Source organism: Cervus elaphus, chromosome 8, assembly GCF_910594005.1.
Source record: "Cervus elaphus chromosome 8, mCerEla1.1, whole genome shotgun sequence".
Classification (NCBI taxonomy): domain Eukaryota; kingdom Metazoa; phylum Chordata; class Mammalia; order Artiodactyla; family Cervidae; genus Cervus; species Cervus elaphus.
In genome coordinates this window covers 24,612,366-24,626,061 of record NC_057822.1, presented here as the reverse complement: position 1 = coordinate 24,626,061, position 13,696 = coordinate 24,612,366, and the positions used below count along the sequence as shown (strand labels likewise).

Here is a 13,696-nt window from a genome sequence, read left to right as displayed (position 1 = left end):
ATGCTCATGTTTATGAATTCTGTGCCAAATTTCTTCTTCACATGCCCTATTACCATCCAAGCCCACCACCACTCTCATTACCCAGGGGTAGGCAAAATATAAAACCCACCCTCTCATTTTTCCACAGCATGATTCAAGTCCCACTCCCTCCGCACTGTGGGTGGAGGGCTCCTCATCCTGTCTCCTACTGCTGTCGTTCCCCCATCTCCAGGCATGAATGCAGTCAGAGTTGCAGCACTTTTTTTTCCCACAAGAGCCCAGGTCCATGTGATGTTACTCAGCTTGACAGAGTTGAGTGCCAAACCTAATTCATGAATTAATTACACCCAAAACCAAAGTTATTACTCCGTTTACAAGGAGATAGAAAACGGAGAAATTTTTTTAATTGGACAACAGTTTCCCAGGTGGTCTCAAGTCTTGCTGCTATGGTTACTTTAGCTTAATATTCACCTTGGCTTTGACTTTAGAGTCTCGGATTGTCTTGGAGCTCCATGCCATGAACTCAGTGACTTCTGACACAAGCCACCATCTACACCTGCAGAAATGCTAGAACCATACTTGTCGCCTGACTCTCCAGTCCTATGCCCTGATGCCCCACACACCACTCTCATAGTTTTTATCAAAGTGGCCACTACCAAGGCAGCAAATTTACCTATTTGGTAAACAAGGAAGTTAAAAATAACATAAAAGAAAGAACTAACATTCTACCTCTAGGATTATATTCTCAACCCAGACGTTCAGTTGGATTAAAGGTTGCCTAAATTGTATCATTCTTAGATATACCATCTGTTAAGGAGTCATAAAAAATCCATAGGTGATTGTAAAGAACAGATTTACAGAAGTGTGAATAAACCTTGAAAAATGTAGAGGACTGTAGAAATGTAAAATACAAGTTATCATTTTCAAGTATAAACTATGTACCCTGGTTTACATTAGTGTGCTAACTTTCTCAAACACATTAAAGACATTCTAGGCTGTGATTCAGGATCCAAATTTTAATGCTAATCAAGGCTTTATTTATACAAATAACCCTAAATGATGCACCACCACAAATAGCGATAAAACAAGTTGGCAAAGATATAACCAGAGTCAGATAACAGGACATAATCTACCCATACACACGTTTGGACATAATGTTTTCCTTTCCAGGAAAAAGAGACTGAAATTTTAAATAACCTCATCACAAAATTTTTCTCTAATTCCTCATTTATTTATTCACCAAATGTTTATTTAGTGCCTACTCTAAGCCCAGGTCTGTGCAAAGCAGTACATGCAGAAAAGTGAACAGAACAGAACTGAGTTTAGCAAATAGCAAATTTTTAAGAATCTGACATCCAACCTCCAGGAAATGTCAATTGCAAATTTTTTTATTGGAGTTTCACTTTAAGTTTTCAGTCAGACATATTAGATGTTCTACCAAATAATAGTTGGACTTCTAATCCCACTTGGTGTTCGGTGGATATATTATTTGCCTGGTTTGGGGGGTGGTGTATGGTGAGTAGCTATCACAGTGTTTCTTCACTTTATATTTTGTCAGTCTTTTCTCACCTTACATTTCAATTTTGTTGTACTGAAATATGTTTGTCTCTTCTGACATACATCCCCCCCACCATAAGTACTGTCAATACTTCAGACATATATGGTTACTCAGAGGTCTGAAGTCAGGGTCTCTTAGATATCCTGGAAGACCTTTGGAAATCTGGGTTTCCCATAGTCTCAGAGTATTATTTTATCACGAAGGTATCTCTGAGGCCCATCTCAGCGTCTGCCCTCAAACTTATGTCTCCATCAAGGCCATGTTTATTTAGGATGTAAGAAAGCATTGTGACTGGCTGAGACCACTTGGAGATCTGAGATCTTTTTCTTATTATTTTCATGTCACTTTACAGTGAATGCATGTCAAACATCTCAGTTTATATCAACATGTGTTTATCATATACTTAAGATTTACTGTTAAACTTCCTCTTCTCAACTTAGCCAGCTGGGCAAGTTGCAACAATAACAGAATTAGAGATTTTGTTCAGTGGTCAAACTCACAAATTTCACTGGGGAAAGAGGGAATGTGTGGTGTTCAAATATGTAAGTCATGGGATCTGATTTTAATACTGAAAATGAGTTAGCTTGTGTGATAGGAACCTACTCTTGAGGTTATGAGATAGGAAGTGTCTGCCCTGCCTAAATATGGTCAAGGAAGATAGGAGGAGGACCTCCTAGCTGGAGAGGCCCCATTAGGTAATTAAGCCTTAATGCTCAATCGCTCAGTTGTGTCTGACTCTGCAACCCCATGGACTGTAGCCCACCAGGCTCCTCTGTCCATGGAATTTTCCAGGCAAGAATACTGGAGTGGGTTGCCTCTTCTTACTCCAGATAAAGTCTTAGCACTGCTATTAAGTGGGAGCATCATGCAAGTCATCTACCAGTATAAGCATCAGAATCACCTGAGATGTTTGTTAAAAATGATGATTTCTGAGCTCCACTCCACATATGCACAATCAAAATCACTTGAAGATGGTTCCAGAAATATTCTCTTATGCAAGAAGCCCAGAAATCAATTATAATAATATTAACACTTATCTAGCACTTAGTCAAAGTTCTGAGAATTTTTTTTAAAGTATTAACTCATGTTCTGTATGTATGACCCTTAGTTTCTGTGAAGTCGGACCACCGGGCTAGGTTTCAGGGTAAAAGGCGCATGGGGTTAAATCCTGGAACTGCCAGTGTGGCTGCCAGTGATTATTTAACCTCCCCTGCTGCCACCCCAGGGAACTCAAGTGTAAAACAGGGGCAATAATTCCTATTTTGCATGGGGTTGTGATGATGGAATTTCTGATTACACATAAAGAACCCAACAGGAGCGCCCTAGAACTCTGCTGAGAGCTGATCGGGAGCCTGGGGTCTTACAAGGCGCACAAGTACCCTTAAGGAAAGTTCCAGCCTTGAGCGGCAATGACAAGGCCAGTCGATCCCATTCTTTGTTGGTGGTTGTGAAATCCTACCTTGAGAATGAGCAACTTCTTCTCTGGTTTGAGCCGGACCCTGTCCTGGGAAGCCTCTGAGCTCCTGGGCTTTCTTTTTTTTTTTTCCTTCCTTCTGGGATTAGGAGTGTGCTGGAATCAATCACATTCCAGGAGGCAGTGCTCTTCAGTGGTTTCGGAGTTTCCACGAAGGACTTTTCTCTGCTCACAGAAAACCATTCTTGCCCTCCAGCCAGCCCCCTCACCGTTGCCTGGAAGATGCCTTGATCCGAGCAGGACCTCCTCGCGCAGCTAATGCCATCCTCCTTCTCAGAGCCCCCTGCGGTCCCTCCTTGATCCCTCGGGCTCGGACCGAGGCAGGCACTTCCTGATCTCTCCCTCTCCCTCTCCACTCCCACTGAGACAATCCCCCGGGCACAAAGACCCCCTAACCTCCTCCAAGCCCTCCGCCCGGGAGACTCGGAAACTGTGCTTTGATTTCTCTACTGCAAGGAATTAACTTTTCTTTACTAGTACCCTGGAAGTCTCATTTTTCTCATGAATACAAAATTAAATACTGTATGCAATGGCGCTGTTTAAACGAATTATCTTTTAAATTTCCTTTTCCTAAAAAATCAGAAAGTGAATATGAATACGGAACTCTTTAAGTTGGGCTTCAACGAGGTAACTTGTTTCAGGGAATGTAACTTGACTGCACCTCGGAAAGCAGGCGTGGAATTTGATGGATTGGTTCTCTCTCCATTGTGAAATGGTGCACGATCGCTAGACGGACTCCACCTTGAAAGGTACAGATGTGGCCACACAGCTCTAAACTTCAGTTCAGTCTACAAGAGGGAAGTGGGCTCTGCAATTGTGAGGTAGTTTCGTTTAATGAGGCCAATTGGAAGCAGTATAAATAACTACTGATAGTTGAATATTAGGTATGGCCTGTTGGTTAAATCTAGAAAATATTCACAGAATGGACACACACAGGTACACCATAACACAGGCTCTTCTTCTTTTTTTTTTTTTTTGGTGAGGAAAAACTACCAAATGGTGGGAAAAATAAAACTTCCATGTAGATATATATTTTGCTTCATTTGTCTACATGTGCTTTCTCTTTCTTAACAAGGACACACACACACACAAGTTTGTTGACTAAAGGGCTCAGCATTTTTAGACCTTCAGATAATATCTAATTCCTTACACTCTCTGCCTGACTACTGATGCTATGAGGTCAGGGTAATTCAAGGTGTACACTGTTTCCCTTTACTTGTTACTGATATAACTAAACAGCCAATTAATAATAGGCTTTTATGTTTTAAGCATTAGTAATTTGCTAGAACAATTGCTTTCTGCCTCTGCAGCTACCAGAAAAATGAAAACCAGCTTAGTTTGTGAATTGTTTTAATTACTATTGGAGGTTTTACCACCCTAATTATGGAGATGCCTGCTCTCAGCAGCTTCCACTAGGAAACTATTTCCCAGATATTGGTTCAAACACATCCTTCCTTTAGTGAAGAAAAAAAATAATCGTTATCCACTAACTGTCTTGGTTGATCTTTTTGAATGCTGATCAGATTGCCTGTAATCACTGGTCCAATGCCCTCCCAAAATATTTTTCTAACCCAAACAAGAAGGGCTGCTGAGGAGCGAAGGGCCATTAGCATCTGAGAGCAGCGCAGACGTTGGGAGGCCGGGCCTCCGGAGGCCTTTTGTCCTTGGGGCCCTGCGCCGTTTTCATCGCTGTTGCCGGCCGCTGCTATGCCGGTGTCCTGTACGGTCCCGGCTCAGAGTCACCACCAGGACTGGCCGGGCAATGTCCAGGCAGAGGACAAAAGGGGCTTTGGACCGATATGGACAGCAAACCCTTCTGGGGAAATGAGAAGAAAAAAAGAACTGCTTCAAGGAAGAGGAATATTTGAGAGACATTTTCCCATCCTAAAACCAAGTGCACTCAAGAACATTTATATTTTATGATGAATCAAATTAGGACTAAATCATATCACACCATTCAGTTTTTCAGGGAGAACTACAGTGGCGGAAAGAACAGTATATTTACATGCCCCTATGACCTTGGGGTTTCCCTGGTGTCTCAGACAGTAAAGAGTCCGCCTGCAATGCAGGAGACCTGGGTTCCATCCCTGAGTTGGGAAGATCCCCTGGAGAAGGGAATGTTACCCACTCCAGTATTCTTGCCTGGAGAACCCCACAGGCAGAGGAACCTGGCAGGCTATAGTCCATGGGGCTGCAAAAAGTCAGACACAACTGAGTGACTCTTAACATAAATGACCTTAGAAGAAGTGTTTCAATTATTTCATCTACAAAGTGGGAATAATTATATATACCTCACAGCACTCTTTTGAGGATTAAATTATATAAGGTATGTGAGGCTTTATTATTATAATTACTTCATATGTATTAAAAGTGAGAACAATTTTTCTGATTTCATTATTAAATGACATTTAATAAACCAAATAGGTTAATTTTGTAAAATATTGAATACCTTGTCACAAATTTAAATACAAAGCTTATATTCAGAATCTGAATGGTGACACTCCCCCAACCCTTTTCATTGACCTAGAGATAAACTTTGACCTGTTGTTTGATAATCACACTTTTTCTGAAGATGCCTTGTTCCTTTTAGGCACAATAGCTTGACCCCAGAATCTGGAAACTGACATGCATCAATATACCTCTTTCCTCCCTCTTTCACTTGCCAGCAAGAACCTTTAACCTTTGGACTTGATTCCTAACCCTTGCATATTGTTTGCAATTAGAGAATATTTGGGGCAGATGGAGGATTCTTTTTAATCTGAGTTTTACTGGGTACTGACCATATCTTTCTGAAGTGTGGATCTGCAATTGAGTTCTTAAAAAAAAAAAAAGTAGTTCTCTTATTGGTAATGCTGAGATATTTTCCCCCTGGGTCTTATTCTCTTGGGTCAGATCTGGGATTGAGTGCATGGCACTGATTTTATACACACTATAAAAATCTCAAACCCTGAGGCATTCTGTGAAGTGAGCCACTAAACTGGCCTCAACAAGGAAACTAGATTGAGAAAAATTCTTCCTGCAGATTTGCACCTCAATGGGTTCCTTCTTTAAAAAAAAATTAATCTTCAAGTTTTAAATTTTCCTAAACCTAATTTATTCTATATTTTATCTCATCTACAGCTGCTGAGATCTCCCTTCCAAGAATGGCTTATTGGGAAAGGAAGAATCTATTCTTACTGCTTCTAAATGAACACTCACACTTGTGCACAAGCAGACAAACAAGGCCACAACCAACACAATGTATCCAACACAACATCATTGTTGAATAAGCCCACTCCCCACTTCCTGACACATTCTAAAATGGACATTCCTGATTCCTGGCATCATATTACATTAAAGGCAGGAATTACATTGCTTCTGCCTGTTTTATATCTAGATCAAAAGGTTAAGACCAAAAGATTGTACAAAACAAATAAGCACTTTGCAGGTACTATGTGATATATCAAATATAAAGACCTGGCATAGCATTATACCAATCAACATCTATTAAGAATATCAAAATACAAGGGTTTATAACTACTAGTCCAAACAGAGAAATTCCCCTGGGAAGTAACACTGATTGTGTTTAGAGAAAGAAAAATACAAATGCCTATGTTTTTTAGAATACTTCAAAGCCAGAGCTGGTGCTACAGAATTCAGCATTTTTGTCCTTTCAGTTTTAATGGAAAGACTCAAAAAATATCAAATAGCTTTTGCCACAGAATCTGAACTGCAGTACTCTGGAGTCATCCTCTCCTTTTTCTCACAGATATAAGAATTTGTTTTACCTAAAAGTAAAATGGCCTCAGGAGAATGAGGTTCTCAGGCTGATTCTGCTCTGTACTCCTAGCTCAGTGACTTCAGATCAACTACTTCTCTGAGGCTCACTTTCATCTCTGAGGTGGGGAAAGCCATGCCATTCTGCAGCACATCACGATATGAAGTAGCAAACAAAAACTACATGTAAAAGAACCGCAGAGAAATAAAGCATTATCATTATTTGCTGAACTGTATTAGTTTCACTGAACTACATGCCTATCTATTCTTTAACTAAGAAATCAAAGAACTAATGTTCATGTACCTGTAGCTATGTTTCAACACCATAAGGTCTTGGTTGAGGAATGATAAAAGTATTTCTGGAAACATAAAATTTAAAAATGATGCTCTCAATGTGAGAGCATTACCAAGAGCCACCTAGACTTGGTATGATTAGAATGAACTCCAGTAGTCACATCCTTCACTTCTCAATGTAAAATTTCTAAAATTACTTAACTGATAAACCTTAACCTTGGATATTCATCTCAATATACAGTTTTTAAAGAGTAACTTGAAATAAGCAGACTTTAACCCAAAGCTTCCAAAATTTAGATCAACAAACTGAACTATTTTGGCAGACCTGGTATGCATATAATGAGCTGCCAAGAGTTTCAAGATAATTGATTTTAACAGCATCCCTCAAAAAACCAACAGCATCAGGGCAACCTCTGCCCAATTTGACATTTATTTGTTGAATCCTTAATTATATTTCAAGCTCACTTTCATAATGCTCACATTGACTTTGTAAGTGTTAAATGTTCATTTTATTCTAAGTGTTAGAAAATGGATAGGACAAACACACTAATACCTGGCATGCATGTCATTCTGTATAAAACAGAAGGACATGACAGTCAAAGTTCACTAGAATTTTGCAATGAAGTTCTAGACTCTAAGGAAAAGATGCCAAAAAGATTGTGACATCTTTCTAAGAATTCTCTTCTAAAGTGGGGCAGGGGATGAATTTCTTTCTTCCTTCAAAGCAGAAAAAGAAAGCAAAACTTCCTACCTTCTACGTCCCTTCCTGAGTTTCTCGTGTTCTAGTTTTTAATTCATGGGAAGAACACTTGCCTGGAAACCCTATAATGCTGCACATTTGCAAATGTTTTGAAAGGACCCAAAGGCCTAAAACTGTATAAATTAAATAAATGATACACAAGCCAAGGGCAGGTTGACCTGTTCTTCATGAACATACATTAAATGTTTTACGTATGCCTTCCTTGAGACTGAGACTGATTCTGAGTGTTGCGTGACCAATTCAAAAAGCAGGTTAAACATATGTGGTGATTCAAAATTTATCTCTCATGTAGACATGACTCTGCTCAATTTCTCTGACTTACAGCCAACCATTTCACTAAAACTGAGCACTTTACATAGAGGAAGAATTTGTAACAGAATGAAATCTCCAATTTGATAATTTCATTAATTTTGCGTAAAACAGAAATAGACTTATTTTCACTCTCTCATTTCCAAAACTATTCAAAACCAAAACAAACGCCTTTCAAAAAGATAATTTGCTCCCAGGAGGAATTTTCATAGCTATAAGATTAGCTATAGTGAAAGTATATGTAGAAAATCATTAGAATAGCTAAAAGCAATTTTGAAAAAGAAGTTTGGAGGAATCATATCACTGAATTTAAAGAATTACTACAAAGCTATAGTGATGAAGACATTGTGGTACTGGCAAAGGAACTGGCTTATAAATCAATGGAACAGAATAGAGAGTTCAGAAAGAGACCCACACAAACACCACCAGTTGATTTTGACAAAAGTGCAAACACAATTCAACAGAGAAAGAATAATCTTTTCAATAAATGGTGTTGAAACATTTGGACATCCGCGTGCAAAAACAAATAACCCTTGCCCTAAACATAAAACCACATGCAAACATTAACTGAAAGTGGACCACAGGCCTAAATGCAAAATCTGATTTATAGGAGGAAATCTTCATAACCAGGGCTATGCACAAGATTCTTACACATCATACTAAAAAGCACAACCATAAAATTTTAAATTGACAAACAACTTCACTGAAATCAAAGGATTCTGCTCTGCAAAAGTCACTGTTGGAGAATGAACAAACAAGCTAAGATCGAGAGCAAATCACATATTCGACAAAGGCGTTGATTCCAGAATAACGAGAACTCTCAAAATTTAACAATAATAAAACAATATAATTTTAAAATGAGCAAAACACTTAAACAGATATTTCACCCAAGAGAATATATGGATGATAAATAAACACATTCAAAGGTGTTCAGTATCATTAGTCATTAAGGAAATGTGAATTAAACCATGATTAGATATCTCTAGACATCTATTCAGAATAGGTAAAATTTTAAATACTGACAATATCAAGGCTAGCACCAACATAGAGCAGCCAGACCTCTTATCCATTGCTGGTAGAATGCAGAATGATATAGACATTGTAGAAAACGGTTTGGCAGTTTCTTATAAAGTTAAACATACATTTAATATATAACCGAGCAATCCCACTCCCAGGCATTTACTCAAGAGAAATGAAATTTTGTGTTCGAACAAAGTTTTTACACAAACATGTATGCCAGCTCTATTCATAATGAACAAAAACTGGACATAATCTAAATGTTCCTCAACAGGTAAATAAATAAACTGTAGCACAACCAGTCAGTAGGATAGTATTCATCAATATGGTTTGAAAGGATATATGCATCCCCATGTTCATTACAGTGCTTGGCTACAGTGGTCGCCAAGGCATGAAAGCAGCCTCAATGTCTATCGACAAGTGAATAGATAAAGAAGGTGTGGCACATATGTACAATGGGGTACTACTCAGCCATTAAAAAGAATGAAATAATGCCATTTGCAGCACCGTGGATGGACCTGGCAGTTACCCATAATAAGTGAAGTAAATCAGAGCCAGACAGAGAAAGAGAAAGACAAATATCATATGATATTGCTTATATGCAGAATCTTAAAAATGATATGAATGAACTTATTTACAAAACAGAAACAGATTCACAGACTTAGAGAATAAACTCATGAGTACTAGGGGGGGAAGGGGAAGAATGAATTGGGAATTTGAAATGGACATGTATGCACTGCTATATTAAAAATAACCAAAAATAAATAATAAAAATAACCAACAAAGACCCACTGTATGGCACAGGGAACTCTGCTCAATATTCTGTAATAACCTAAACAGGAAAAAATTTTAAAAAGAATATATACATGTATAACTGAATCACTTTAGCTATATACCTGAAACTAACACAACACTGTTAATCAACTCCAAACTAAATAAACTAAATACTTCAAACTAAATACTAATTCCAAACTAAAATAAAATGAATATGTCAATTTTTAAAAAAGAAATGAAATATTGACACATTCAATGGCTTGGATGAATCTCAGAATAATTATACCGAGTAAAAGAAACCAGTCTGAAATAGTTAAATACTGTATGATTCCATTTATAAGATATCTCTTAAAAGGACAGAACTGGAGAACGTACCAGTGATTGCCAGGAGCTGGGAGTGGGAGGAGGGTGTCCATTCAAAGGGAGAGCCTGAAGGGATTTGGGGGGATGACGGAACTATACTGTATACTGATTATGATGGTTGTTACATGAATATATACATCTGTTAAAATTTTTAAAAAGAATAAACGTATGTATATACAAGTTCACAGAAGTACTATTCATAATAGCCAAGAGGTGGGAACAGCCCAAAGGCCCACCAGTGGGTGATTAGATAAACAAGCAGTGGTTCATGCATACAAATGGAGTATTATTCAGCCATAAAAAGGAATGAAGTTCTGACACAGGCTACAGTGTGAATGAACCATTGAAACATGATGCTAAGTGACAGAAGACAGACATAAAAGGTCATATGATTCTGTTTATATTAAATAATCAGAATATTTAAATCTAAAGAGACAGAACACACTGGAAGTTGCTGGGGGAGGAAGGAAACAGGGAGCAACTACTTACTGGTTACAGGGTCTCTTTTTGGGGTGATGAAATGTTTTACAACTAGGCAGAATTGGTGGTTGCATTACATTGTGAACATACTAAATGCTACTGAATTGTTCACTTTAAAATGGTTTGTATGAATTTCACCTCAGTGCAAAAAAAAAGCTAAAGTCTATTTTACTATATGACCGTTTCAAAATATAAATTTAAGTCACAAAAAGAAGGACTCTAGAAAAAAAAAATAGAGTTTATAATTCCAAGCTCAGATCACCTCCTTGATTGTTCAAGTGTGAAGGAAGAGTTTGAGTTAGGCTGTTACATTCCCAAGGACCTCACTTCCATACAGCAGGCTCTGTTCTTCCCAAAAATGCTCGCCAAAGTGGTCACTCAGAGTGGGAGACTTTTTTCGTTCCATTAAGAAAAAAAGCTCCTCAAAGTAGTCACTTATAGTGAGAAAATTTTTGTCCCGTTTAAAAAAAAAAAAAAGAACTGAAGTGTATGAAATCCATTTTCTTTTCAAACAACACTTAACAATAAATGTTAAAGAGACATATTTTGATATGGATGGACACTTGAAAGCATCATGCTAAGCGAAATAAGTCAGGTAGAGAAAGACAAGTGCTGTGTGATCTCTCCTTTATATGTGGAATCTAAAACAAGCAAACTCCTAGAAACAGAGACCCAAATGGTAGTTAGCAGGGGCTGTAATGTGGGGGGAAAAGGGAGATCTTGGTCAAAGGGTACAAACTTCCATTTATAAGAATAAGTTCTGGAAACCTAATGTCCAGCACAGTGATTATAGTTAATCATACTGAACTATATACTTGAAAGTTGCTAAGAGAGTAGATCTTCAATGTTCTCACTGCAAAAGAAGAAATACTCATTGTGTGATATGATGCAGGTATTAGCTAACATGAAGTTACAAGTGTATGTTCTGGTAATCACTCTGCAACATACAAGTGTATCAAATCAACACACCGAACATCTTAGACTCACACCATGTTATATGTGAATTGTATCTCAGTAAAGCTGAGGGTAGGGAGAAAGCAATCTATCTAGCCTTTTGAGAATGGGGTTGTGTTACAGAGTATCATTTGGTCACTTTCAACAGCGGAAAGATGGAAGGGGGTGCTTATTTTGCCTTTTAAGACTGAGTGAATGTGACAGGACTCCTTGTTGCCTTCAGCCGCTTGCCAGTCCCCAGGTTCACTGTGGGTCTGACTGCTCCATGCCTTTGTCGCCCATGCTGTTCCCTCTGCCTGTAACACCTTTCCTCTAGTTCTTGTGCTGGTCAACTCCTGGTCATCCTCTAATGCTCAGCTCCGATATCTTCTCTTCCGGGAAGCATCTCTGAACCTGGAGATGGCCAGATGAACCTTCCCTGCATTTCCTTGGTGCCCTGGACTTTAAAAGTGTAGTTGGTTGGTGCTGATTGTTCTATATTTCTCATAAAACAGTCGGAATTGGTTTCTGAACAAGTGCTGGCATCTCCTTATTCATACAAGATCTGTTACTCTTGCTTTAAAACGACTTCTAGGACGGGAAAATGGCGGCTTTAGGGTCACCGCTGCGCACTTGGCGAGGCCTTCTACGGGAGGTGCGCTACTTGAACGCGGCCACAGGCCGACCCTATCGCGACACCGCAGCCTATCGGTACCTCGTCAAAGCTTTCTGTGCACATCGGGTCACCAGTGAGAAACTGTGCAGAGCCCAGCATGAGCTTCATTTCCAAGCTGCCACCTATCTCTGCCTGCTACGCAGCATTCGAGAACACGTGGCCCTTCATCAGGAATTTCATGGCAAGGGTGAGCGCTCAGTGGAGGAGTCTGCTGGCTTAGTGGGTCTCAAGTTGCCCCAGCAGCCTGGAGGGAAGGGCTGGGAGCCATGAAAATGGAGAGGTTCCTTGGATGCTGTCTTCATGCAAGAGTTTATTAATTTCTGTCAATATGTATTTATCATTAAATTTAAAAAAAAAAAAAAAAAGACTTCTAATCCCCTAGGTTCTATACCTTCCCAGTTGTTTTGAGTCAGCCTCCTATGGAGTCTTCATACTGACAGCAAGATTTTTCCTCCATCTCTCTCAGGATACTGGGAATTAGAACATTAAGCTAACTATACTTCAGACAATTCCAGAGTAGGACAGTGGTTTTGACAGCTTAGTGCATGCACATAGAATCTGACAGAACAGACAGAGTTCTCAGTTAATGCCTATGAATAAATCAAACTCTTAACTAACCCATCAGGAAAGTAACCATTTCCCACTCACGCCATAAACTGGCTCACTGGTGCCTGGAGAGGGTATCTCTCCAAGGGCCAATCTTGGAGACGCTGTGGCAACACCCAGTAGCTGATCTAGGTTTGGGGGGACCTTCTTAAGAAGAATATAAATTTACCAACTACAAGAGCCAGATACAAAGTGAATATTTATTTTGAATGGGAGGAAAATTATAGTAAGTTATTACTGGAGTTACCTGTTGTATTTACCTCTCAAGGCAGTTTAGTAGGAATTCTTACACAAAAAGTCATCCTGATTTCCTGTCCCCACCCAGGACTCTGCAGCACCCAGCACCCTCAGGGGCTCATGAACCTAAAAGCCCTATACGTGAAGCTTTATTTGCTTCCTGGGAACTCACTTCTGAGCCACGCCCCACAAAAGAGATTAACAAAGACAGTACTTGACATTTATTTTGAGGGGTACTTGTATCCCTGTGTAGTCTCTCATAGTTTTTTTTCTCACATAGTTTTTATCACAATTTTGTAAGGCAAATATTATTACTGGCCGCATTTCATAGACCTACTAGCTGCCAGAGTTCCTAGGCATGCTCCCTGAAAACAGACCCCCTTCTCAATACTTTCTTATTATCACCTGCCTTCCCAGAAGCCACGAGCCAGTTACACAGTGTGGCAATTCTGGAGTCCACTGAACCTGGATCCCGAGCCC

The 13,696-nt window shown here is 39.2% G+C and overlaps 2 protein-coding genes across 2 annotated transcripts in view; one reads left to right on the top strand and one right to left on the bottom strand.

The window, feature by feature from the left end:
- The window catches only part of PAX3 (paired box 3), a 98,217-nt gene that overhangs the window by 53,297 nt on the left and 31,224 nt on the right, over nt 1-13,696 (bottom strand). The window lies entirely within an intron of this gene.
- Nucleotides 12,291-12,721, top strand: LOC122698632 (protein FMC1 homolog). Its single transcript, XM_043909893.1, has one exon. It carries the CDS (start codon nt 12,302-12,304, stop codon nt 12,641-12,643), a length of 342 nt encoding a protein of 113 aa, XP_043765828.1. The 5' UTR covers nt 12,291-12,301; the 3' UTR covers nt 12,644-12,721.